General features: G+C 41.5%; 2 protein-coding genes and 1 long non-coding RNA gene across 5 annotated transcripts in view; 2 read left to right on the plus strand and 1 right to left on the minus strand.

Moving 5' to 3' along the window:
- CUL4A (cullin 4A) overlaps positions 1–1,837 on the plus strand; it is a 41,161-nt gene extending 39,324 nt beyond the window's left edge. Inside the window, exon 20 of the mRNA XM_054188295.1 lies at positions 218–1,837. Coding sequence (XP_054044270.1) covers positions 218–313 — 96 coding nt within the window. The 3' untranslated portion in view covers positions 314–1,837. The remainder of the gene's footprint in view (positions 1–217) is intronic.
- On the minus strand, positions 1,838–6,959 carry LOC128904322 (uncharacterized). Of its 2 annotated transcripts, none has more exons than XR_008464470.1 (3): positions 6,794–6,959; positions 4,259–4,645; positions 1,838–3,414 (listed from the first exon to the last, which is right to left on the minus strand). It is a non-coding gene; the product is annotated as an uncharacterized LOC128904322 (long non-coding RNA). The 2 variants fall into 2 exon arrangements; XR_008464471.1 differs by having other exon boundaries at positions 1,838–3,872.
- LAMP1 (lysosomal associated membrane protein 1) lies at positions 6,374–26,712 on the plus strand. Of its 2 annotated transcripts, none has more exons than XM_054188362.1 (9): positions 6,374–6,590; positions 16,010–16,125; positions 17,486–17,699; positions 17,805–17,966; positions 21,683–21,900; positions 23,565–23,687; positions 24,653–24,722; positions 24,890–25,060; positions 25,699–26,712. In XM_054188362.1, exons 1-9 carry the CDS (start codon positions 6,401–6,403, stop codon positions 25,836–25,838), a joined length of 1,404 nt encoding a protein of 467 aa, XP_054044337.1. In that variant the 5' UTR covers positions 6,374–6,400; the 3' UTR covers positions 25,839–26,712. The 2 variants fall into 2 exon arrangements, with proteins under 2 accessions (XP_054044337.1, XP_054044347.1); XM_054188372.1 differs by lacking the exon at positions 6,374–6,590 and adding an exon at positions 9,835–9,880.
- The last annotated feature ends 218 nt before the right edge of the window (positions 26,713–26,930 follow it).

Raw genomic sequence — 26,930 nt, forward strand, 5'->3', positions numbered from 1 at the left:
GGTCCATAAGAGTAAGAAATGTGAAATATGTCTGAATCAAATCCAAATATTAAGGTGTGTGAGTGAACAGAAATCAGCCAGAGTATCACTAGGAAATTATATTTAGATATTTATATAGTGCATTTTCTTACGTAGCTGTTAGCAGTCCTATTTTTCAAAACGTAATATAAATGCAAATATATTTTAACTGTTTTACTAATCTCATCTTTTCTTGTAGCCTGGAGACTTGAAAAAGAGGATTGAATCTCTCATTGACAGAGACTATATGGAGAGAGACAAAGATAACCCCAATCAGTACCACTATGTTGCATAATGGAGAGGAAATACTTTTACTTAAAAAATAAAAAACAAATCCAAAAAAATTAAAACCAAAATCATCAACATATATCTTCAGGACACCGAATACCTATGCTGTTCCAGACTTTCCTTTTAGCAGATTTCAGGTTGATGTATATTATTCAACCAGCTGCATGCACTGCTGTGGAAGAGAAGCAAAATGACATGTTAACTGATCATCCTTGTCAAGACTCCTTAAAAATTTTACATGTCTTGTTTTTATTTCTTTTAATTACTCTTTAGTTCTTTTAGGTTCTTCCAAATGTAGTTTTACAGTTTTGTTTAACACTGTCATTGAAGTTGGATGGAAAGGTAAAATTACCTGTGTGAGAAATACTTCTGTGACGGATGCAAGTCTGGTTTCTTCGTTTATGTGTTCCTGACTGCATCCCTAAAGACCCTATATGCTGCATTCTTTAGCTACAGTGACAACTTGGGTAACTTTTTAAAAACCCTTAATTGATGAACACTTATGTACAAGCAGTGTTGTTGAAATACACTGAATTTTTGAAATTATGCACCATGAGAACCCTTAAACTTGCGTTTAATTAATTTTCTTTCAAATGATTATAAACTTCAGTCTGGTTTGGATAAATCAGGTTTTGAAGTGAGATCCTTGAAGTGCCAAGAGGACAACAGCATTCATGTGTGTAGTGAGTTGTTGGATTATTTAGCTAAGATATGGATTATTATTTTATTACTACTTCAGCTGGCTTGGGTGGCAAAGATTAGATCTGAGTCAAAGAGGCCCTACCTCATTTGAGGGCAAATGGTGTTTATCACTGTTCATGTAATTGCCGTAACATTTAGTTTTGCCTTGAAAATAACATGCAGGGAACCTACTGTACAGCGTGCTCCACTTTAAAAAACAAAACCTTTTTTTTTAAAAAGACTTTTATGGTCTTGATATTGTGAAAGCATAGTTTTTTGTCTTGAAAGACTAAGGATTTTGAGAGTCCTTTGTTACATATTGTATATATGTAAGTTGATTTGAATTAAAGAATGAAAGACACTGTAGATCTGTTAGATAACTGTAACTATAAGAAAGACACCTTTTGTGGTAATACTTACAAGACTCTGTTTATTTTCCGGAATTGCATACTGGTGTTTTTCATTCTGAAAAAGAGCTACCAAAGGAGTTTTGATCATGGCATAAATGAGAATTTAACTGAGCAATATTTTCTTGAGCGATACCTTACTAAGTTTATGTAACATGGGGTTTGTGCATCAATTGAAAGGCCACCACCTCTTCTTAAAGTAAACATTGCTAAGAATTGACATCTTGTGGATTTACATATTAAAGTCCTTGTTCTGTCATCTGGTGTCATTAATTGTATTGCATTCTTCTGAATTATTTTTGTTCCCTTTGTGTTTAGAAACTAAACACGTTTAGTTTATTGTATTTAAAACATATTTAATATTGTAATTTAATGTAGACTTATTTTAATATTTGAATCTTCAGTTAATGCAAATAAAATATTTGATGCTTATTAAATATTAATTTCTTAGCCTTTGTGAGAATGCGGCACTTCAGTTTATTTGTGCAGTTTGTTCTTTAGTGTTAATTATACCATTCACCTTGTAATTCACTTTCTATGCATGTGGAAGCTGATTAGCTCCATCTTACTAGACCTTTAAAACAAAAAGGAGTATGTGCCTCACAGAAATGTAATGGCCAGAGGCTTTACCCATGCAGAAGGTTGGCAGTAGTATGCAGTAACTGATACCAAGCAGTGAATGAGTACCGCCTTCCCTTTCTGAACTCAAACTCCCTGGTTCAATGGTTTTAAACAATAAATTAAAAGCAGTGGTGTTATCCTGAAGATGATTGAAATGGTTCTGCCATGAAGCAATGTTAATTGATTAAAAGTGCCAAGATGTGCCGTTTTTAATTGCCATAGACTATAACTCTTGAGCCAAATTACTCTAGCATGGCAATTAAAAATGAGTTGTTCCACGAGCAGTGGAAATAATGAAGCCTGTCTTTCTGTGATGCATGACCTTGGTCCCCTACTGTATCATACCCCCCAAATAACCTCAGGCAGCAGTACCGCAGAGGGTTTGTCTGCTTAGTTCTGCCTTTGTGCTTGTGGGAGCATTGGGAGCTCAGTCTTTATCGAGCTGCTCATATCCACCCATCCCCTTACCCACCAAACCTACCGAGAATGTCATGATCTCTGAAGATTTTTACTCTTCCAAATGGATCTGAAAGTGGCTTCAGAGGATAAAAAGCGATGGGAGAGATTGACAGGCCAGATGATTGTGACTCTCTTTTTCTCAGGTCCCCATTTTTAATTTGATTTCCTCAAATTTTTCTTCCTTGGATTTTTTATGTGCTGAACCAAACAAGTAAGCACTTAATATATTAGTCAGCATGGTAATCACTTCTTCATAGCAGAACAGCTGCATTTGATGGCTTTTTCGTAGCTGGTGCTAGAGTTTGGCCAAGCATCCACTCTCAACTGGTTTGATGCCGGCTATTTGGTTCCCATGCCCCCGAGTGTATTTGTGCCCACAGGGCAGAGGCTGCTAAATGTTTCTTCCTGGAAGATCACCCAGTGTTGAAGACTTCATCAGGCTGCAGCAAAGTAACAGATTTCCTCTGTAATGCATCTACATTCAGAAGATGTCTTGAAAACCTGGATCTTGGCAATTCAGCATCCTTGGAACAAATTGTGTAGCAGCTTCTATGATATGACAAAAATAACAGCAGAAATCTGGGATACAGGTGGGGGCTCTCCAAACTTACCAAAACCTTCCAATTTAACTTGGTTAAACTTAAACATTCAGATAACTTGTCCCAACATACATGTATTTAAAAATCTTCCTAAATGTGGCATCCTGTCATCTAGCTCAACATTTCCTGAGGGAAAGCGAGTGTGAGAATGCAGGCTGATGGACAAGTTGCAGGTGCTTCCCAAGTCTGGCAATTCCAGCTCCCCTTCCTGCCCACTCTGTGTCCTGTTTTCTTAGTTCTGTATTTTAGCTTTTTCTGTATTCCTTCATCTGAACTTGGGTTTATCATTTAACTCCCTTGGTTTGCTGCATCTTCTTTCTTCCTTTCTTTGTGCTGTACATCTTTGAAAAAACAAAAATTACACACCTTTCAAGCAACTTTAGTGCATCGATTTGTTATGCAGATAGACCTATTTGTAGGTTTATGATCTTTGGCAGGTGTGTTAGGGAGAGTGGACTCTGAACTATAATCTTGGTTATCTATTCCTAGCAAGTCTTTTCAGAAAGAAAATAACCCAGTAAAGTGAGATAATACGCAGCAAAAGGCTATAGGAAAAACGGAGTCATGTTTTGTGGAAAGTCTTTCCTGGTAAAAATTCCCAGCCTGTGCTCTGTCTTCCATGCTAGTACTCTGCCTCGACTTTGCAGAACAGTTTGTGGTGTAGTGATGGCTCCTAGATCTTGTGGGTATTTCCCATGTTCTTCCCCAGAAGCAGCCATTCTGTGTCCATGGCTCTTCAGAGCCAGGAGGTGTGTCATGATTAATCCAGAACCGTGTGCGTGTTGGTTAGGCAGCAGCTCTGTCAAACAAAATGCGTATGGGCTGGGTATGGACTACATTTCCCCCAATGACAGCACTTATTTGGATGTCTGGGATATCTATATACCAGCTTTTACAGAAGCTGTAACTTTATGTTTGTATATGTATTACCCTGCTATCAAGTTTGATTGATGTTGGCCAACAAGTTACTGAGCCATGAGGCTGATTGCCAACATGGTTGCATAAGACTTGTTTCATTAGGAAAACAGGCTAACAAACACTGTGGTAATATTTCTGCTGACAATGACATAGAGATTGGGTTTCGTGCAGTCCCTACAGCACTATAGAAGGCTTAGTAAGCTAACGATCCACAGCACGTAAGATCAACATCATTCTCTACTGATAGCCTTATGTTCTTTACTTAACCAGTTTCTTGCCACAATGCTGTTGCTTGATGCAACTTCTGTGTGAATTGGTAGTTATCTAGGCATATGTTATTTTTCAATTTATAGACACCAGTTTTCCAGTAGAGGGGCAGACTACTGCACAGCAAATTTAAACTTGGCGTTGGGCATCCCTCTCTCTTTTGTTTTCTGGCAGACTTCAAGTAGTCCACAGACCTTCCTCCACTCCCAGTGCAGGTTCCAAAAACAGCGATCAAAAAATGAGAACAGATGATGTCCCACCTCCATTAACCTCAACTCTCTGCAGATGACTCATTCAAACACTTGACCAGAGCTGTTCCTTATGTCCTTTTTCAAGCTAACTTCTGCTTTTGGCAATACATGGCATGAACAAAGATTGGTAGAAGTGCTGCAGGGAAAAGCAAACAAACAAAAACATGTCTCTAAAAATGCACAGATAAAAATGCAGCATTAAGAAAGAAATGTCTGTTTGTAGAAATAACACTGAAAAAGAAAGGCAGATCCCCAAGCTACCCTGAAGAGCAAATAAACTTCTCCAGGATGTTTTTGGGAAATAGGAAGTGTTAAGTGAACTGAGACAAATGCCAGGGAAAGGTCATCAAGTTTAGAGCAACTGCACTTGACTTTAGCAGCTGGTAGTAGCTAAATTGCATTTCAAATTGGTTCTAAGTAAAAATGTACTAAGGCACCTTGGGAGCATAAATGATTCTGTCTCAGAACTGATTAATCTGGAGTACGCTGTAATGAGAGGGACGACATGGCAGTCATTTTCAGAAAGCAGAAGTACCCTGCTATTGGCACACTTTCCAATAGTACTAGAAATAGGATTTCAGTAGCAAAATAAGTACTTCAGAGGTTTCAGATGAAGAAAGTCTACCCTTAACAGCTTAGATAAGAGCATTGAATTACAAAGTGATCAAATGCCCTGGGCTCCCTATCTTCGTTACTATGCTTACATCTGAGAATGCTGATAGACTAACTCCGCCTCTTTTTTTCCCCTAGGTTTTTTTTTTTAAAAAAAGGGTTTCTTAAAACTCTTGTTTATAAAAACATCAGACATCAGAAACTATGTGAAAGTGCAATTAATTTTACCCATGCAACCACAAGTTATTATCAGTCTCTGTTTTGGCTTGGAAGAGGCATGTGAATTGTTACGTATGCACAGGTATACACACATAGATGCATCACTTCAGAGATAATAGATCATTAACTTCCAGTGCTTTTATAAAACTGGGACTGGATTAATTCTAAGCAAGATTGACTGCATTCACCTTAGACTGCCTTTAAACTCAGTGGCAAGAAACACATTCTGGAAGCAATACAGAACTTAGGTGGGTTAATTGCTCACTGAAGCCATTTCTGCTGCTACTCTATCACCCCCCCTTTAACACAGGGCTGTCGGTGCTGCATTCCCCCCCCGCTGGGAACCAGTTAAATGCCTAGAGCTGGTAAGGCTGACCTGGGCCTGATGTTCCCCACAGCTCCGATCTGACGCGAGTTACAGGGATAAGATGTACGACAGTTCAGAGGGACCCCAGACCTCCGAATGCCCACTGCCAAACCTGCGTGCCTCAGGTGAGAGCCGGGCAGGTGGCCTGTGCCAGGGCAGTAGTACCCCAGGGCCAAGCCTGTGTTCAGCCCGTGGTGGGCCTCGACAACACGGAACCCTGAGGAGCCCCAGGCCCACGCGTTAGTGCTGTCAGCGAGCAGGGCCTGGGGCTGCACTGCGTCAGCCTGGGCGCATGGTGCTGGGTACACGCGTGTGCCCCGGAGTGCGATGGCGAGCAGCAAGGGACCACCCGCCGCCCCTCACATGCCCCCAGGCCCCGCGCCGAAGGAGAGGTCGGCGCCCCACGCGCTTGCCACCCGCGCGTGAAAACCCCCCACCCGCGCTCACACAGGCGCGTTCCCCACACAACCGTGAACGCCCCCCTGCACACGCACACGGCCCTGCGTGGGCACCAACCCACCCACCGACGCCACGGCCGCACCGCCCCCGCCCCGGCGCCCGTCCCGCCTCAGGGGCGGCCGTTGGGAGCGCGAGCCCCGCCCCCCTGCTCTCGCGAGACCCCTCCCCGGGGGGCGCCCGCGGCTCTGGGTCACGTGACGGCGCTGGGGCGGGGCGGGTGACGTCAGAGGCCATATGACCGGCCGGGGCTGTCGCCAGTCTCCCCAGCGCGGTGCGACGCCGTCGCCGCCGCCTCCGCCCCCCGCCGCCACCGTCCCCCCCTCCTCGCCCCGCTCCCGCCGGTGCCGCCTCGCCCCGTCCCTTGCTCCCGCCATGGCTCGGGCGCCCGGCGCGCGGGGGTTGCTCGCGGCGGCCGCCCTGCTCGGTAAGGACGGGGCGGGGGGGGGGGGGGGGTGGTGAAGGGGGCGGCCGCGGCCTGTGGTGCCCGGCGGGGGAGCGGAGCGGGACGGGGGTTGTGGGGAGTGTGTGTCGCGGAGGCCTGGGGCGGCCCTGGGAGCGGCGGCGCTGCTGGACGCGGCACCTGCGCGCCGGCTGTCGCTGGAAACCCACCCGCCCGCCGGCTCCCACCTGCTGTTGCCATTCCGGGGCGGTAGCTCTGACCCGCGGCGGGGCACGACCGGGCCTCCCAGCGGCGGTACCCGGCTGGGCCGCGACCCGGCCGGGGTGGTGGGGCAGATCCTCTGAGGAGGTCGTCTTTCCCCCTCCCTGCGGAGGGAACCTCCGACAACCGCGGGAGGTGCGGGGGGAGGACGGAGAGGAGGCGGTGGCGGCTGCGCGTTGACTGGGGGGGAACGGTGTAGCGCCCGGGAACGCTCATCGGAGCACCTGCAGTGGGTCCAGGGGCAGGGGTCCGGGAAGAACCTGGGAATACGCCTTTACCTCTCAGGAGATATGGAAACGCAGGAACTACTGATGTCATGGCTAGGGAGTTGCCCTTTTCTATAGGGCCCGTAATGCTCCCCTACTTAATGGCTTTTATCCTGCCGTATCTTAAGTGAAATCTGAAATGTTGCCGAAACGGAGAGATTTTTAGTGCCTTGAAGAGAAGGTTTGTTAGTGCAGCAAGACTATTTTATGGGGAAGTGTGACTGGTTTGTTTACTGATAACTACCTTGCTTTAGGTTTCTTGCCTTGAAAGCCACATCATGCGACACTATCAAGTTTCTAAAATGTGACTTTGGCAGCAAAGGAGACTTCTTCAGCAGCTAGCAAAAAAAATTTCTTGAATAAAGCAGCAGTTGAGAATGGTTATCTGCTGTCATTTTGGAGATTATGACAGCCTCTGAAACTCTTCTAACATTCATTTGGTAGCAAATATCTTTATCATTGTTGATGGTACGTCATTTTCACTGACCCTGAAAGATGTCACTCACAGGGGGCACTGAGCAGTTCAAATATCCAGCTCTTGTGAGCCAGTCTAGTGAGCACAGTGACTTGCAGTGCTGTCTGACTTGCTTTCTAGGATTGACAACTAAAGTGGCGTTGATCTGGTGTTATAGTGAGAATTCTTTGTATTGCTTGTTTAGTATAGTTATGGCTTAAATGAAGAATTGCTTTTATTTGCCTTTTAATCAGTCTGCATAGTTTTTAAGTGGTACCACAGATAATATTTTCTGGGACTGTAGTAGTCTTCCCGTGCTTAATTAGCAGTTACAGGCACAATTTTGTGCATTAGTTTTGTCACTTTCTGGTGTGTAAAATGTGTTGGGTTTCTGCAGCTGAGGCAACAAACTAGTTTATTTTACTACAGAGTAACTGTTTACTGACAGTCAGGGCTTTGTACCAGTGGCTAGTAGCTGGGTTTTTCTACATAACTTTATCCTACAATCTCACAGGAAAACTTTGTGGTGCAAATAGGGACCCCTCCTTGGAGTATAGATAGCCTCTGCCATCTTCTAACAGAGTGTATGTAGGCTGTGGGCTGAGTGAGGGAGGGGAGAAGAATATGAGATAATGAGAAGATACAAGCTGAATTCTGATGTTTTTAGCTTGTTTGCAGCCTTTTAGTCATCTGAGTGAACACAGATGAGGATAAGGCAATGATCACAGTAGGCTGAAGGATTAGCATGGGTGGGTCAGATGTGAAAGCTTGTTTGGCAATACCTTGATTTTTTGGAACAATAGAAGTTTTTTTCCCCTCCAGAATACCTCACCACGCCTCACTTACTGTTTCAGTTTTCCATTCACATTGAGCAGTAAGCACTAAGCTGAATATTTTGTATGTCAGCATTAAGTGTTTTGTGATGAATTTCCTCACAAATATCAAACGTGCATATAGAATGAAGAAAGATTCTGGTAATACAGTGATAAATACAGGGAGAGGGGGCTATGGGAAATGAAGTACCTCCCTTCAAACTTAGCTGCTGCTGCTTTTTTGAAATACGGAGGAAGATGGTGCTTGTCTGCTGTCGAGCACAATGGGTCAGTTGGGTTGTGAGCCAAGCCCAGCAGAGCTTCTTGTGCTCTTTGGGTCTTAGAGCACTTGTAGTTTTCTTCCTTACTGAAACACAGACACATCAGAGAAAACATTTCTGAAAATCTAAGTTTAGAGTCAGGCATGGATTTGGTGAGTAAATAATGAAGTGTCTGAGATTTGGGGAAGGAAAAATGAGTTTGAAAAGGTAGCATAATGCCATTGCAGTTATTGACACATAGTCCACGTGTTTCTATTGCACAACTCTAGTCTGAAGGGGAATTTCAAACCTTACTACCAGTGTAGGGGTGGCTGAGAGAAACTTGGATAATAAATTCCAGCCAGTGAGTAACTTGGTGTTGTATTGTTTTCCTCAGTTTTGGCATTGATAGCTGTATAGAACTGAGACTGGGTATCAAGTAGTTTTCCCAGAATACAACCACTTTTACATTGTGTGACTTTTGAAACATTGTTTTACCACATGCTGCCCTTAACATAGTATTTGCTTGATAGCTTCTTTAAGTGTGTTGACACAGTCTCTAAGGATCTGAATTCCTGTGCAAGTCCCAAGCCTGTTGTCATGTGATCGGGTACTCCGCTTTGACTTCAGCAGCTTTTTTGACTTGTAGAGTAACTTCTTACTTGCTGAGTAAGGACTCCAGAGGTTCCCTGACAAGCTGCTTCCAAGACATGATATGCTCCCGAGATTCCTGTTCAGGCTGACTTAGAAGTTTCATTTTTGGTGTAACCTACTTCTAGATTGTTCTGTAGTGAATAGGATGATTTCTAATCAGCAGATATAACTAGGTATAGAGGAACCCTACTCAAAGAAAAGACGGATATTTTATTGAGAATTTGGCTACTGTTATTTCTGTTAAGCCTTTCTATGTCTTAAAGATAACTTCTAGCCCTAAGAAGGCACGCCTTGCCTTTGCTTGTTGCAGCTTAATGTAACAGTTTGTCTTTTCTCTCAAGACATGATTATTTGGAAATTCTTTGAGAAACCTTGGTGCCATAATGAATTTTTTAGTGTTTATTCTCTTTAGTGTGGCAGGAGGCCCTTTTGGGTATGTGAGTGGCATTAGCTACAACAGCTGTTTGAACACTTTGTTACATCATCTTAATTTGAAATTATAGGCCTACTGTTTTAAAATGTATCTTATGTTCTGGTACATCAGGCTTCCATGGTTTTTGTACACCTGACTTGAAGATGGGCTGGTATCGCCTTCCTCCATCTAAGGGTAACAGCTTCTTAACCTTCTCTGTCGCTTGACGGCACCACTGGCTGTCAGTACCGCTTTTTCTACTGTAATTCAGTGTGAGAGTTAGTAGTTCCTTGGCAGTAGAGTACAGAGTTTCAAATGTGGTTGAGCTCTGAGCAGCAGGCACTTGTCTAGCTGTTCCCTCTCCAGTGTTCAGGTGTGAGCACCGTAGTCTGCACTTAATATATTGAGGGTTTTTTGTATTGAACTTCAGTAGCTTCTGATTTCTTAACAAGGCAGAATTCAGTCTGTGTATATCTTTACTTTCCTTGGTAGGGGTGAGATCTACTCTCTTCTCGATAGGACTAGGAGAGTGGTTTTACTCAGGCAGTTGTTCTATTATCTTTTTTTCTAATAACCTCTCCTCTGGGGAGGCTTTCTCTTTAAATTGTCAGCACAGTGCTCCTTCCTCCAAATTGTTGTTTGGAGCTGCCAGCTGCCTTGAAGGATGTGTTAGTTTTGTGGTGTGATACAGCAGCACTAACGAGAGCGAGTGCAAAATGAACTTGTGTGAATGCTGAAAAAGATCTAGCCACGGGAGTTCAGACCTCCTGGTGGACTCATGTAATCAGCTGCTGTAGAGCTAGCCCAGGACTTCCTTCCTCTAGATAGGAAACTGTAAAGAAGCTTCATGTGACTAGACTTGATGCAATTGTGCAATTCTCTGGCCAAATGGCAAGTGTACAACTGCTAAATAGCCTTTCCTTTATAATGTTTTTGTACTTGTATAAATTTGTTTTTAAAGACAGAGGTTATTCATCTGCAAACTTGAATTGAGAAACAAAATGTTTACTGCTGTAATGGAGATCAACAATATCAAAAATATAATCTGAGACTGCATGAATTTGTCCCTGTTAGTTGGCAAGGATGCATCTTCTAGGGTTGGATCGGGAACTTGAGATAATCAGCTGCTGCACCTGCACAAGTGCAGCTGATTCTCTTCTCCCTTAAAGTACTGTCATCCATCCTTGAATTGAGCTTTGTTTCCCCTTTTCTGCCACTGTTTGTGTTCAAGTGTGTCCAACAGCAGTTGAAGTGAGTCCAGCCTTGTCTTTTCCTGCTATACTTTCCAGATAGCCAGCCTTCTGAGTCCATTGGTGACAGAGAGGTATAACTCATAATTTTATGGAGACCATCTTGTCTCAAGCAAAGTGGTTCATGCATCAAGTCTGTCAAGGGACTTTCCTGCTTTCAGTTGTTCCCCAGAAATTTTAGGGTTGGTAAATAGTGTGATCTTTAAAAAATACATTATTTTTTAAGTTCTTTTTTTTTCTGTACTATCCCAAGGTAGTGCGGATTCTGTATCCTAAGGAAGTCTTGACTTGGTCTTCTGAGAAGGGACTTGTACCAGGTGTCCCTCTGGGAGTGGTGCTTATGTTAGAAGACAAGGGATTGGAGGAGAGCATAACTCCTCACGGATTTTCCATTCTCTTCCCTGGCATAGATTTGAGAGTCTGAAGTGGTGACTAAGGTCTCTACTTTGTTCACAAAATGGCACTGAGATGACAGGATCCTTCCGAACGATCAGAACGAGTAAATTACTGGGCACTTCTGTTCATGTGTACAGTGGGAAATAAACCTTCTTTAGATAAGAACCAGTGTCTCTTATCTAGAACCCAAAGAACGTCTGGGCAAAGGTGCAGGGCAGCACAGCAGTGTGGTAGCTTGGGTACAGAGTGATAGTGCGGTGCTGGCATCAGTCAGCAAGTGTCCCTTACTTTCAGAGTACTGCCGCGCAGTAATTACAGGGTAGGCTGTAACCGAGGAGAGTCTTTGATGTGTATGAGCAGGCTGTGGGTGTGATACTCTGACCCACTGTCGCAGCGCTTGTGGGGAGCAGTTAGCTGGGCTACGCTGCAACCACGCTTTTCCTCCCTAACGCCATAGTCACTCACTGGAACTGCAGACAGTCCCATCCGCTTGATACCTGTATCACTTAAACTACTAGTGATGTGGAATATGTGCCCAGGTGGATTTGGATGGCTTGCTGCCCTTTCTTCCATGGGGGAGGCAGAAAAATACTAAATAAGCTTTTACTTATGCAGGAAGCATGAATATAGTAACAAAACCCAGATTACATAAAAGTAGCTTTTGTGTTTTGAGATCCTTTTTGTCAATGTTCCATGTTTCTAATAAAAACTGGAGATAAAGTAAATCATTAACTATAGTAACTGAAGTCCTCTCTGCAAGCAGACAGTGTAAACAATTGCCATTAATAAATGCTCGCTTTTTTGGAGCACAACAACCATTAATCTTTCTCCCTTAGTAGCTTTCCATTAAATGGGAGAGTAACCCATGGGTAGCTGTACTTGGCAAACAGGATTTTGATTATAAAAAGGTTGAAACCTGAAAGCATCTTTGTGTGGTCAAGAGATGGGGAATCCTGCCATTCTGAGAGGCATATTCCAAAGAGCTCAGGTTTAGGTTGTTCAAATGTGCTAGATTGTTTTAAACTCAAAACTAACAAAACAAACTTTTTGTGATAGGTTTCTTTAAGGCAAATTGTTATATAATCAAGAAAGTAGTAGTTTTGTTTGACTTGGTTATTGTATCTCGGAGTGTTAATATACTCTGCTTGGGTTTTTTTGGTGTAGGTAGGTTAGATAAGGAAGGATGCTGGATTTAATTCAAGTAAAATATTAGCCTTGCTTCAACAGTTTTACCTTCAATGTTTTCTTGCATGAGACTATAATTTCAGAAATTAGGTCTAAAGGGAGAGATTATTTTATGATTTTCACTTGAAAATATGCAGCTAGAATAAATACATGAACAGCCCTTTTTTGGAATGTATTAGAATATAAAGGAAGCATTTCAACTAAGTGAAATTTCTTTGATGCTAGTACATTTTTGGGGATTCCTCTACTAGATATATAATGTAGTATTTCCAGCCAAATGAATAATGAACTTCACAAAACTTAACTTTTTGCTACTGAAAAGTTCTAGGAGCTGTTCAGCAGTATATATCTGAAGTACAGCACTTGCTCTACCACAGCTAGTTGTCACGTAAGGTGCTGCAGTTTATCAAGAAGAGCGTTTAAAGTCTGAAGTTAAACTGGAGGTTGTACCAGTTTTTGTGTTAAATAGCAAAAAATGATACTGTTATGAGAAGTACAAGCAATATTCTCAACTTGTAGATATGCCATGATAAAATTGAGCAATACTTTATGTAACTTAATTAGGAATATTCCCAGGACAGATTGATTCAACATCAGTTTGCTTTTCTGTATTCTTGACATTTTGGCTGTAGGCTCTTACTATTTGTGGGCTGGTGATGATTCATGCATTAATCACTAGTCGACACTGAAACTGCCTTCACAAACTCAACAGCTGCTTTCCTGCCAAACCCAGCGAGCCGTTCCTCTGCCTTAAACTGGCTGGAGCAAAGAGTAGGCAGGACCTTCTTTCCTTCAGTGTCTCGATTTGTTCTTCGGTGGTGGTTTTGCTAATTTTTCTTTGCCCCTGTGTCCCTTATGTTTCACTGTTTCATCTGCATTCCTCCAAGACCGTGGGAGCGGATGATGCAGCAGCACAGTACTCTCTCCAGTCGCCATCCTTGTGCATGTCGGCTTACTCGCAGTGGAACAGCCCCCTTGCCACTTCATCGGGGACAGCTCAGTGTCTCGTGCTGGATACATCTGTCTCATCACTGACACTGCAAATCCAGCAGCCGCTCAGCATTTAAGGAGGAATAGGGCTTTATAGTGTTTGTTCCACACTTAAAAAAAAAAAAAAATAAATCAGGATTCGTATCATGGTGTGGACTTAACCTTGCAAAAATCTAGTAGTTATGCAGATGGTATTTTTTACTGGGTGTTCACACTATATTATTTAAACTTCCTGAGGGTAATTTGTCAGCTCCTCATTCTCAGAATCTGTCTTCCATTTGGTGCTTTCTGGTACCTCTGCATTGTCTTTTGTTGTTCTCTGAATCATCTATAATGGGCAGGCCTGTCACGTTTTCCTTCAGGTCAGCAATATTTTTCTTAATTGTTTTTCAGTCTTTTTTTATCTGCATTTCTTTTTAAAACTGTTTTTTTCTTCTTTCATTCTTTTACTGCCTATTACTTGTTTATTTTTAGCTCTGAAATTGTGAAGATTTTTAATAGCTGTCAAACAAGGTAGTCATCATGCACACTGAAGGCTTTCACCCTAGTGTGTTTTCCACTGGTAGTGTTAGTTCAACTAGCCATGGACTCTTACTCGCTGCTTTTACACTGTTATTTAAGCTGTGCTAGAAACTTTCAAGAAAGTGTAAGTAGCTTGCTTTTGAGAAAACAAGTGCTTGAGTAAAATGTACACAAGTTCCAGATGTAAATTCAAATTGAAGGAAACTTTGCAAATTGGAACTTTCATGTGGAAGGACACTGACTGTTTCTAGAACTGCTCTGAGCTGCAATAAATAACATTTTCTTTGTGAATATATGTTCCTTATTGAACATTGAGCTGGACATAAAGGAAAAGGTAGGACAGTTTTCCTTTGAAATATCAGTTTTCTACACTATCCATTCTTAAGCAAGTTCTTTGTCTATCTCTGGTTTCAAGCCTAGACTCTTTAAACAACTGGGTAAAGTGTATGAATTCTAGCTTAAGTTTTGGTCCCCTTTGGTGCTGGAGGAGGATATATTGTTGCTAAGGGGAAGGCAACAAGGGAAAATACTTGCTGAGTGCCAGAGAAATTCTTTCCAATGTGTTCTTACAACTGAAGGACCTTCAACCAAAGTCCAGCTGACAAAAGTCCAACTTTTCCTAATAATGGTCTTAATACAATTGTATGCACCTTAGTTTTGTAGTGAAAAGTTTTAAAATTGGGACTTGCTTTTTGAAAACTTCTTGGAGAGGGAAGCTTAGGTAATGGATAATCCCTCATCTGAATCTTTTTGCTGTATCAGCAGTTGAATGGATTAGCATGTTTGACTCTTTAAAGCTTACTTGCTTGAGATAGTGGTTTATGGCAACTGCTTTTTTTTATCAGGTTTTCTGCAAGAGTGCAGTTGTTGCAAATGCAAGCTGATAAAGTGCTAGCATGTAAATGGTGTGGGCTTTTTGCAGTGAGGTTTGCTTCAGGGGTGTGTGTGTGGTGATTGAGAACCAGAAAAATAAAAAAAAATGCTTGTCAATAAAGAACTCAGAACACCTTGGTATGATTTCAGATAATAGGAGCACTGTCCTGTTAGCCCTTACTGCAAATGATGTATGAGAGAGCTGGATTTCTGGCTGTATCCAACCTGCTGCAGTGCATCCTCTAGGTGAAGCTTCATTGTCAGTGGATGCTGGTCTAAGCCCACACTGCTGTCAGAAAGGATGATCCCATGCTCTTCTGGCCACAGGCTGTTACCCTGTTAAGTCAGTACTAGTGTGGTCAGTTGTACTAGTGTTCTGAGTGCTGGGGCTGGAGGGGAGCAAGCCGGGGGGTGGTGGTGGGGGGAAAGCATGCTTTTGTCATCAGCTCAATCTGAGGTTAGCTTAAACCAGTCAGGAAGACATAACCTCAGTCTGTGTCAAGGTCTTGGCCCCCATCCTCCTCTCAAATGCAGAGAGTGTGATGACAGTAAAGAGAAGTTCTCCTGGCAAGGGTGGCATGCTCCATCGTGCTATTTTTGGCAGTCCCTCCAAAACATCTGCAGTCAATCCAAGCTTTCTAAATGCTGCATTCAGTGCATGTACAGCTGAGTGTCCTGGTACAGCGGGAATGAAGGCTGCGTGGTGTGCTGCAGCGGGGAAGGCTGAGCATTAATAGGCATGCAGGATCAAATATGCTAAGTCAATTCTGGCTGAAGCTTGCAAAATAGTTGCTGTGTAGGGTGAACACTGAGTGTCTGCCTTCAACAGTATGGCTCGTGTTTGTTGCGAGTTTTTTCTTACCCTCTGAGGACCCAGCATGTCAACAGTTTTGGTTTGTGTGGCTTTGTCTTTTTATAAATGGTGTGTTAAATTTGTCCTCTGTTAGTGATGTTGAAGCTAGTATAGAGACTGTTAATGCCCAAGTTTCCAAACTCAGATGCTGTTTAGGATGTACTCCTAAAAGGTGCGGTTGTACATATTTGTCTCTTTGGGATCAAAAATAAAAACTTACATGATACCAAGTTAACCACTTACTGTTCTTAACAGGCTTTTTACAGGCTTCCTCTTCATTTGAGGTGAAAGATTCAAGTGGTAAGGTCTGCATAATTGCTGATCTGACAGTAGCCTTCTCAGTGGAATACAAAAGCAATGGGCAAAAAGAGGTAAGGGGTTATCTCACTGCTTGTCTCTAACTTGTCTTTATAAACTGTGGTATTTCTGCACGTATGCAGTCTTTAAACTTTGAACAAATATTTAAGCATGAAAAACTACTTCAGTAAAGATTTCCCTCCTCCCAGTCCAGTTGCATCAGCTTTTCATTTCTTTATTACTGATGCTGCTTCTCATTAAACAGGGTTAAGGCCGCTTGAAACCACCACAAACGATACATGTGTGAAATTACTTTTGTGACTGAAATTCCACACCAGTCCTATTGGTAGCAAAAATGGCTTTCATTGGAACTATAAAGAAAAAAATGCTGCCATTTGTTTGTGAATTTGGTCATACTTACATGGACTAAATTGGAACTGAAATTGCTGTTGGCACATAGCTTTTAAACTTCCCTGAAATCTGTGATCTTCTCGCAGAGCAAATATCTAGCTTTCAGTGTATCTACAGACCAGTGCAGTGCATACAAGTTGTTCCATATTAACAGCAAAAGCCTGTTAAAGGAAAATTAAAATTTTTTATTCACAAATACTCTGCTGTTCAGTTTACTTTTTTTGGTATCTTTACTGAACAGGGGTTGTGGATTACTTATAATCTCATTGCAGTTGCATGTTTTGAGGCACTTTTGAAGTTGATTTTTTTTTTTCTTCCTAGCTATCACTGTAATATCAGATTAAAAAATCCCACTGCTTTGCTGGTCGTGCGCTTTCTGTATGTGATTTGAGCTGAGAGTTACATTGCATAGTCCACTCTTTCAGTGGTGCTGATGGTCTGAAATCCTGTTGATACTGGTATGCAAGTTTGCGTTCAGAGGTGACTGCTTTCATAACATGTTTTTGTCTGTTTCTTCTTGTAAGCAGTAAGCTCAGAACTTTCCAGGATACAATACAATACAGACAATACAACATCAATTATATTGGTCTTCAGGTACCAAGTTACTTCCCAGTATGTAGTAAACTATGTGGGCTGTAACACTTGCTTTTCTTCTTACTCAATTGTACTACAAGAAACAAAGCTTAAATTCTCCCATTTCTTCACATGTCCAGAGTTTGCCAGATTTGATTCACCTAGTACAGAAGTACCTATGAATTCATAGTGCTAGTTTGGGGGGGCAGGGGGGGAGTCTCAGAGGTGCTGTGAGTATGTACTGTTTTGTTGTCAAATTTCAGAGAACGATGTTCTTAGAAATCCAAGTGTCAGCAACATGCTACTTGCTATATACAGGTGTATAAGTAGACATCTTATATATGAATGTCAACTGTATGCTTTGTAACAGTTTCCTAGGATATTTAAGAAGCAGTTAGGAAAAGCTGTTACATTGTCCCATTTACAAGTGTTTTGTTTTCTGCCCCACAGTTTGCACACTTCTTTCTTCCGCAAAATGCTACAGTAGAGCAAGAGAGCTCATGTGGTAATGGTAACACATCTCAGCCAGTTCTGGTATTGGGTTTTGGAGCAGGACATTCACTAAGCCTGAATTTCTCAGAAAATGCAGACAAGTACCAAGTCGAAGAGATAGTTTTCCACTACAATCTGTCAGATGCAACTTTATTCCATAATTCAACTGCAGGTAAAACAAAAGCTTGCTGTTCTCATTTTGTAACCCTTCCAGATGTAATATCGATTTGTTTATGTAAATACTGTTACATACTAATGCAATGTAATCTTTTTACAGGAGGAACAAAGAAAGTATCACATAAAACTACTATTCAGGCACATCTGGGCACAAAATACAGGTGCATCACCTCCAAGCAAGTCAATATGAAGAATGCGAACGTTACTTTTAGCAATGTTACTTTGGAAGCCTATCTCACAAATGGCACTTTCAGTCTGAACAGTAGGTATCTTGTAGCAGAAAATTTACTTGGTGAGGTAATATTTCCAATAACAGATTATTTCTTTTTAAGTCCTGAGTAATCATGTTTAGGCAGGTACAAACTGGATCTAAAGCTCTGAGAGCAGCATCTTTTGAAATGAATAGACCTGCTTCAGGTTTTCTCTGTAGGGGTGTCAGCATCCATGGCTAGAAGACAGCGTGCTGTTTTCCCATGGGTTTTGTACAGGTATTAGGGAACATTCCTTCTGTTCACGAGTATTTATGGGTGTAAACATGTGCTGCAGTAGGCTGACTGGGCATGTGGCCACAATACTAGTTTTAAGAAGTATCTGATAACTTCCAAGCATTATGCCTCTACCAAAGTAGTTTGAACTAGTTACTGTGTGCTCTGGGGAAGATTAGTGATATGTCAGACAGCAGAGAACTGGTCTATAGGGAGCAGTTATGTTCATCTTCTACAGGAGGCCTTACGTAAGCTGTAACAGTGATGTTCTTTCTCTGTCAGGCTCAATCACAAAATCACTTTTTGTCCTGATTGCTTGTATTGAAAAGGATTTTTTCATTTGACTGCTATACTGATTAGAAGACAAACAACTTCATGGTGTGTTCATGTCCTTGGCTTCTGTGGCAACAGTCTTCAGTTTATATGGCTCTTGATGTTTGATCACCTGTGATATCTTAGGGAGTGATAAATCTTTGCCTTACTTTTGGGGCAAGTAAAAGCTCTGATCTCCTTTGGGAAATGTAACCTTTCTTATGTTGTTAATCTCATTTATGCACCTGTTGAAATGAATCTTAAAAACTAGGGTAGTCAGTGCCAGCATGCGATGGATACATTGAAAAAGTGCCTTCTACAGTAGTATCTATATCTTGTCCTGTGTCTCTGAAAAATACCTTGTCTGATGCATGGCAATACTGGAGTTGACTTCTTTTATGGCTGTCTCACGCGAGTGGTTCGGATTTCAGTGTGTATCATTCTCTTGATCAGTGTTTTCCGTTCAGTGAACTAGTTTGCAGCAAAGATGTGGACCTACATTTGTAACTTTAAAAAAAAACCAACAACCTGATTTCTATTGCGCCAGTCTTCAGAACCATCTCATTTTCTAAATATGGTGTCTTGATCCAGTTGTTATACCAGATAAGTATGAGAAGTGATCACTTGGCAGCAGGCTTGAACATAAGCCATGATATTGGAAAAAGCCGGTTTTCAAATTTCTATACAACTTCGATAAAATCTCCTTACTGCGTAATAATTTTCCTTTTAACGCCACCTGTTATCTGTTCTTACATAGTCCTTGGTTAAAAAAAAATATCAGTATTGCGTTATTTTGGGTGTTCCATATGCAATATAAGTTTGTCAGCATTTGTTTTCTATTCCTAATTTCTTATCTTTTTAGATTAATATACATACTTTAATTTGACAGGATCACTTTCACAGAGATGCTTTTCTCCATCCTGTGGTATCACTGTCTTGAACCTACTGGTCCTCATAAAAACCACGTGATTTCCTATGATCCTGGGGTAGATGCTGTTTGGTCTGAGTTCAAGGTTTTGGGGGTGTTTTTTACTTGTTTTTTGTTTGTTTCCACATTCCTGTTACCCATACTGCCATGCTTAGTTTTTTTTCCTGAAGTTATCATCCCTAACTTTTTATTACTGTCTTGGGACTGCACACAGGTAATTTCTTTTTCTATTCTGCTGCACAATGAGCTCTCTTTCTTGATTTTTTTTTTTTAATTCAGATGGTTAAAGAATTCTCACTTTATCTTTTTTTAAATCTTGACCCTGAATCACCTTGCTCTTTCCAGATCAGTTCCTTCTTTCCACTCTTGTAGGCTTGAGACTTCCCATGTCCTTTTGCCAGCTAGTTATTGATAAACTTTAGATCTGGAATTCTCCCTTAACCTTTTTTCCCTGCAACTCCCTCATTAGTGAATATTTCTGCTGGTGATCTGGGCAATGCTCATTGAAGGGAAGAAGAGTCAGTATTCAGCGCATCTGTGCATCACTAGTAATGGTAACTTCTGTCAGCATGCCTAGAAGTCAGTGACTGGGGTTACGGTAGTGATTATCTGCAGCTCTGAAGAAAAGGAGGCTTTAATTTTATCTGTTAGTAGCTTTGTCAGCTGCTTTCCTGTAACTGTCAGAAAGACATAAGAATTTGTTTCATCTCCAAATCTGTCTTGAAGAGTTGTGAGGAGATATGCTGTAAATCAGTTCAGTAAAAATATCAAGACTCCACCCTAGGACAAACTTCCACTTGAAGTGACTTGGTCATTTCTATCTCTGCCAACTTGAGTAAGAGGCTGTATGTGTTGTGTCTTGCAGATGGAGGGAAATTCTCCATTGAAGTACCAAGTAAAGCTGATGTTTGTTTTATTTGTTAGGAAATTAACACATTTTGGGACCTGACCAGTATCTGTTAAGCCTACAAAAGATAGGGTCACTCCTCCGTTCATCTACCTTTGCTCTGCTCTTTTCAGAAATGACTTTCCAGAAATGGAGTAGAAATAGGAAAGGATGATATGTTGGATCTGTGTGAGCTCAAAGGTGTGATTAGAGTTCCTCTTTCTGAGCTGTAACTGAAAGTTAAATTGCTGTTTAAGTTCAGAGGCTGTTTATTAAATATCTAGGATCTGTAAGATATGTATGGATTAAATTTTAGAAGTAGGCCCTTTGAGACAGAATTGACTGCTGCTGCAGTTGTTGTCATCCTTATAAAGTTGCAAGCTGTTATCCCTGACATGGGGAGATGACCTTGGCTTGGAACATGAAAGCCTCTACTACAGTAATGTCTTCGCTATGACCTTTGGTTTTGGCTTAGATGTTCAATGCAGGAACCTTCTTGGTTTCCAGATCAAGTTAAGATTGTACTGCCAGGTGCTTCTGAGTACGCTGGCAAATAAATCAGTCACTGTTCTTTCTCTCTCCTTTTGCCTTGGAAGTTGCTGCTGAACTGGATGGAAAGAGAAGGCAGTCTTGCACATCTTCACTCAGCCTTGTACCCCTCTGGTGGTGTGTGGTTACTAATGCAGGACTAAAGGAAAGGGTGGATGTGAGACGCACAGGGAGAGGATATAGCAAACCATTTGCCATCAGAAGCAGTGTCATAGAATCCCTTTGTTAAGGGTAGAAGAGCCTCAGCATTGTTATGATGACTTGAGAGAACCAGTGGTATTTTATGTTACTGTGGGTATTGCCAAAATAATGACATAGGGTCCTCACAGCCTGGTAGTGTAACTGAGGGAGGGAGGGGAAGGAGAACACCACATCTCCTGGGAGACCACTTTAACAACAGGCAGGAGAACTGTTCTTTTATTTCTAGCACGCAAGTGCCCAGAGTGTCTGAGGGATAGTCATCTCAGCCTTGCTGTGAACATACAGCAGGAACGCTGGCTCTGCCAACATAGCAGTATCTTACTTTTCCTGACTTGATGAAGTGAAACGATGCCCATGAATAAAAGCACATGTGGTTAACTTCTGTAAATAACAGCAGAGGTGTTGCTTTCACATGCCAGGCTTTAAAAGCATCTCACGCTTTTCAGCAAGACTTTAGGTAATGCTTTACCATTATGTTTCTCAGCTTTTATTATCTTTTTTTATTGGGAAAAGCTACTTGAAATTGTATTCTCCTTTCCCTTGGGAATTAAAAAGGTAGAGCATCACACAGCTGTGTATTTTTTTTTTTGGTAATGACTGTTTTCCTTTCTCTCCAGAGACAGAATGTGCTGAAGATATGGTCTCTACTACTGCTGTAGTGCCTACAACTCCTAAACAGACTACTGGCCAGGTTCCAACAACTAACCCAGCACCAACTGCATCACCCCCCAATCCTGCAGTTGGTAAATACAATGTGACTGGTTCAAATGGAACCTGTGTACTTGCCTACATGGGGTTACAGCTTAATATCACCTATCTGAAAAAAGATGGAAAGGTACACTTTTTTCTTTCTTCAAAACCTTCAGATTCCTTCTTTGGGGAAAACTTGGTAAACTATTACAGGCTAACTTTTTTTCTATAAAAATCACAGTTCTTTGTAGTATTCATCCATGATTGTCCTCTATTTGAGTTGTTTAACTTGGACTAGATGAGTGATGATTCAAACAGTTCTCTTCTACCAAAAGTGGTCATTAAAGATTTTTCCATTCAGTAAGAGTATTAAACTTGTCTGTCAAATCCACTAAGTGTATATGGCCATTCCACAGAAGCAGTAAAAATTAAGATATGAATAGGGGGAATCTTATCAAAGATGCCATCTAAACAAGATTTTTAAACTGTTAAATAAAATACAACAAGTTGGCCTGAGCCACCTGAATGAACACAGTGAATGACTACTAGAAGGGGAAATTATTATTACTGTAAAACTGGACAGGCTTGTGACTTTGTTAACTTTCAGACAGCACTGAAGAGGCTTGGGTTTGACTTTAATGCTTATGAGCTCCTTAATGGCTGATTTTAACAGCAAAAATGCTACATGGTTTCTGTAAGATCCAGCCCTGGCACAGGTTCTGTCCCTCCGTTGTTGATGCAAAGTCCAGCTTGTGTCATGAACAAACCTGTTGCCTTCTAACCAGTAAAGCAAAGCTATGAGCATAATCCCAAAGGGACCGCTGAGGGCGCTCAGTAGGAAGCAATAACCGAGGGTCAGCAAACCTTGATGTTCAGTAAAGCTTTGTTATAAGGACCTTTGATCACAAGCTGCTTTTTCCTATCCTGTGGCTTAATCTGAGGTAACGAGGACGAGTGCAGGCAAACAAATTATGGCTGCTTTTGTGTAATTTAAGTTGGATCTTGGTGATGAAAGACCTGGTGTGAGGAGGGTGGTGTCTGTATATGATTTAGCTGCTTAATGCTGTATGTGGTGGTACGAAGGAATCTATTGCTGACCGAGGGGTAAAAGCATGAGCACTGATAGCTGCTGTGTGGCTGTACCATAGCTGGTTGGGATGGACTGTGTTTTAGCCACCTTAATCGTGTGACATTCTGTAAGCTGTGTCCTGTAGCATGGCATTCTAGCTCTGCTGGAACAGCTGACTTCTAGGGTAATGACCAGTGAGAAGGTGGCAAATAGGTTTTCCAGTCACATGAGGGTCAACTGAAGAGCCACAGAAGGTTTCTGTTGGATCGTTCAGCAAGTGCATTTACCCACAGCAGATACAGGACAGTATAAAATCATGTACCATGGGCAAAGCTAAAGCATTTTGAACTGAAGTGATGTGCAAGATGATCATGTTCACAGGCAGTTCCCTTGGTTATGTCAAAGCAGTATTTTATAGCTTGTTGCCCCCAACATAGTGGTGGTTACTAATGTTTTTCCTTATGCTGCTAGGACCAAAGAAGTTTAGTGTGGAGAAGGCAGCAGGATATTGGCCATGGGCTGCAGAAAGCTTTTTTTTTTCAGGCATGCAAAGATGCCCTTTGTTCTCTGTACCAGCCTGGTAACTCGGGTAACTTGCACATATCTGCCCAGTTGTCTGTAAAATGTGTGGGCAAACACAGCATTGTATGCATGTGAGTACAAGCAAGCTAGGAGTTGACTGAATGTATGGTGATGTGTTAGTCTCTTCAAATGTCGTAACTGATCTTCTTCTCCCCTAGATGGGATTGGATTTGCTGAATTTCATACCACATAATACAACTTCTTCTGGGACATGTGACAACACATCTGCTGCCTTGAATCTGACTTTTGACAAAACAAGGGTTATCTTCCGCTTTGCATTGGTAAGAATCTCTAGACAAAGTGTGTAGGGTCTGCAGGACTTCTCATGTAAGAGAACTAATTGGGGCAAGTACAAGAGAAAAAAGATGCCACTAAAGGAAGGGGAGTAAGTAATTCCTTTTCTTTTTTTAGTACTAGGATTTAGAGGGTTTAATACTTGATAACTCCTGTGAGGAAAGAATATATATGTGTATGTACACAAACATATGTAGAGACAGACATCTATTTCGTTTGGAATGGGAATTTCTTTTAGGATTATATTGCCTGCTCTCTAAAGCATCTTGCCCAAACCAGGAACAGTTCTGCTGTAGCAGAGGAATAGCCTGTGACAAACAGGTGTCTCATCTAATCGTATGAGTCTGGAACTGGACTTAAGTTCTCATTAATATTCTGTGTACAGCCCAAGAGCCAAGTGTGCTTGTCTTACGGACTCCTATGATGGCTGGAAATCCTGTTTCCCACAGCCCTGCCTCAGCGCTCTATTAGAGCTGTGTACCCTTGAGGACTGAATCCACTGTGTGCATCAGCTTCATACTGCTTTTAATACTTGCAGGATTGATCAAATGTGATCACCTAGACCTGTTATTAAATGACTCTCCACATCTCCGTGGGGTACCAAGCTCCTTTAAAGCTGTATCTGTAGCACAGGTGAGATCATTGCACTTGTCTGGTCAAGGCATGGCTGGGACTATACCTTTAACGTGGAGATCAAGTCAGCAGGCTGAGGAGTGACAGTCCCTCTTTCTCTGCCTCCCTTTCCTCCCCCGTGGTAATTTTCCCTAAGGTGCGTACCTCCTATAGCTTTTCCCTCTAAAAGTGCAACTAAGCTCTTCCTTGGAGTGATAATCCCAGTTGTGGACTACCCTTTGAAAACCTTTCTTAAAACGCGTGCAGAATTGAACTGGAGTGTTAACAGCTTATGTTGTACATCACGAATGTAAATAACTATTGGTTTCTTTTTTACAAGAATGCAAGTACTGAAAAATTCTTCCTGCAAGGTGTGAGTGTAAGCACGACTCTGCCTTCTGAAGCAACAGGTAGGGACTTTTAAGTCTGCTTTCAGTGACGACTACTATAAATATTAAGGGTTGCCTGCATTAAGTAACGGGTTAGAAATGTTGGGGATGAATGCATGGAATTTAAGCTCAATGAGCTTACAGCTCCTGCTCTTCAGGATTCCATAAGATGACATTCTCTTATGTAGTTGCAAAGTTTGAAGCATCGAACAACAGCATGAGTGAGCTGAGAGCTACAGTGGGGAACTCCTACAAGTGCAGTGCAGAGGAGAATCTCCAGGTCACAGACAAAGCCCTTGTCAACGTATTTAATGTTCAGATCCAGGTTTTCAAGATTGACGGAGACAAATTTGGGGCAGGTAAGAGGTTTACATTTGGGGAGGGGGGAACCGAAGATTTGTGAAGTGCCCTTTGATATAAACATGTAATATTCTGTAGTCAAAAGGCAGCTGGTGGGTGCTGCGCTTAGTCTCTGCGTGCCCTGTTACAGATGTTGTGGGGGCTAGTGCAAAAAGTATGTAAAAAGCTTTGAAATACTTAGGACTTTTTCCTTGTGGTCCAGAGAAGAGTTAAGGAAAAGCGCTAACTTTCCCTCCTAACTCTGTGCAGACAGTTGTATGAAAGGGGCAAAGTTCTGGGAAGTTACTAACTCTTTTAGTTAATGTTGTACTCTGAGACTGTGGGTAAAGCAAAATGGCTAGGGGAGTTGCATGGATGTTATTTATGATGGCTAAGCTTGTGTGTAACAGTAACAGTTCTTAGAGAAGGAATCAATTATTATGAATCTCTATATTGTGCATATAACTGGTACTAGAAAGACTTTGTGCCGGACAATCATAATTAGTGGACTTCACTTCCTTTTGGTTGTCAGCAAGCTAAGCTAGAAGTTAACTTTAGACAGTTTTATCAATGTGGTGAGAGCATAAGCTCAAGTTCTGGCTATAGCCATCTGTTGGTGCACTAGTGCCTAACATGGGTCTTTTTTCTCTCTCTTCAGTGGAAGAATGTCAACTGGATGAAAATAACATGCTGATACCTATAATAGTTGGTGCAGCCCTCGCTGGTCTTGTTCTAATTGTCTTGATTGCTTACTTGATTGGCAGAAAGAGGAGCCATGCTGGATATCAAACAATTTAATGACTTGCACTAAAACCCAGTGTAGATGAAAGCAATTGCAAGAAGCTGGGACAAAAAAACCCCACACATTTCCCCTGAGCTAAGATTGATATTGTAAGGGAACACCTTTTCTTGCCAATTGCTTCTTCTTAAAGTCTGCTTTATTAAATGTGAAATCATCTTGCAGCATTTAACTATGCACAAAAATAACTTCTGAAAATTCTGGTGTTTAATTTTGCTAACTAGTTTAAATATTTACCCACTTAGAAACAAGCTAAAAGTTTTTAAGGGTGCTTTTTTGGAATTGGCATAAGGTAATGTCAGCTAAAGATTCCAGAGAGGGATGTTGCTAATTCACACTGACTCAATTTCAGAACTCTTAACAAAGGGAAAAGGTTCATTCTTTGTACTGCTGCCATCCAGCGATGATGATAGTTATACTGATGATGCATCTAAAGGAATTTAGTAACAACTGACAAAATTGAAATTTAAAATCTGAACTCCACCATGTCTCTTAGGTGTGTATTTTTTACTAAGCTTTAAACTCGATGCCTGGCATATGCAGGGTGTGAACAACGCAATACTCAAACCTGACAGGAACTCTTTATGATTGGACGACTCCCCTGTTTGATATTTTTGATGCTCTGCCAGCTTGTTAGGAGCTGGTACTTTTTTAAAATGGGTGTTATTTTTATTTACCTTTTTTTGTAAAGTGATTTCTGTCTCTTCTGTTGGAAGGTCCAGAGAGATCCTGTTACTGCACATGTGTACAATATAGATCTCAATCTGCTGATTCTCTTGCTTTAAACTTGGCTGGGGGGTTGTACACTTTAAGGATCAGTTCTTATGTATGCATTGCCTGTAACAATGCTAATAAAGACACTTTTTTTCTGTATGTCTTAGTGTTGCTGATTGCTCTTAAAAAATTTGATCGTTTGAGTACTAAAGCTTTGGTTTGGCTCTACTTTAGAAGCTTTAAACAACCTTAGTGTGGAGTTATTTTAAACAAGTGGGTTTTTTTCTCTGTCACACAAAGGTGAGGTTGAACTGTGTATGCATCTTCGGAACAGCCCCTTGTTTTGGACTTTATGTTTGTAAACAGGTACAGCTTCT

The sequence above is a fragment of the Rissa tridactyla genome, chromosome 1, assembly GCF_028500815.1.
Source record: "Rissa tridactyla isolate bRisTri1 chromosome 1, bRisTri1.patW.cur.20221130, whole genome shotgun sequence".
Classification (NCBI taxonomy): Eukaryota; Metazoa; Chordata; class Aves; order Charadriiformes; family Laridae; genus Rissa; species Rissa tridactyla.

What these genes read in the sequence shown, in the direction of transcription:
- LAMP1 (XM_054188362.1), top strand. Translation starts at nt 6,401, where the DNA reads ATGACCGGCCGGGGCTGTCGCCAGTCTCCCCAGCGCGGTGCGACGCCG. An exon ending in TGGCACTTTCAGTCTGAACA is followed by an intron (nt 17,967 to 21,682) that starts GTAGGTATCTTG and finishes CTTTCTCTCCAG; the next exon opens with AGACAGAATGTGCTGAAGAT. An exon ending in ATCTGAAAAAAGATGGAAAG is followed by an intron (nt 21,901 to 23,564) that starts GTACACTTTTTT and finishes CTTCTCCCCTAG; the next exon opens with ATGGGATTGGATTTGCTGAA.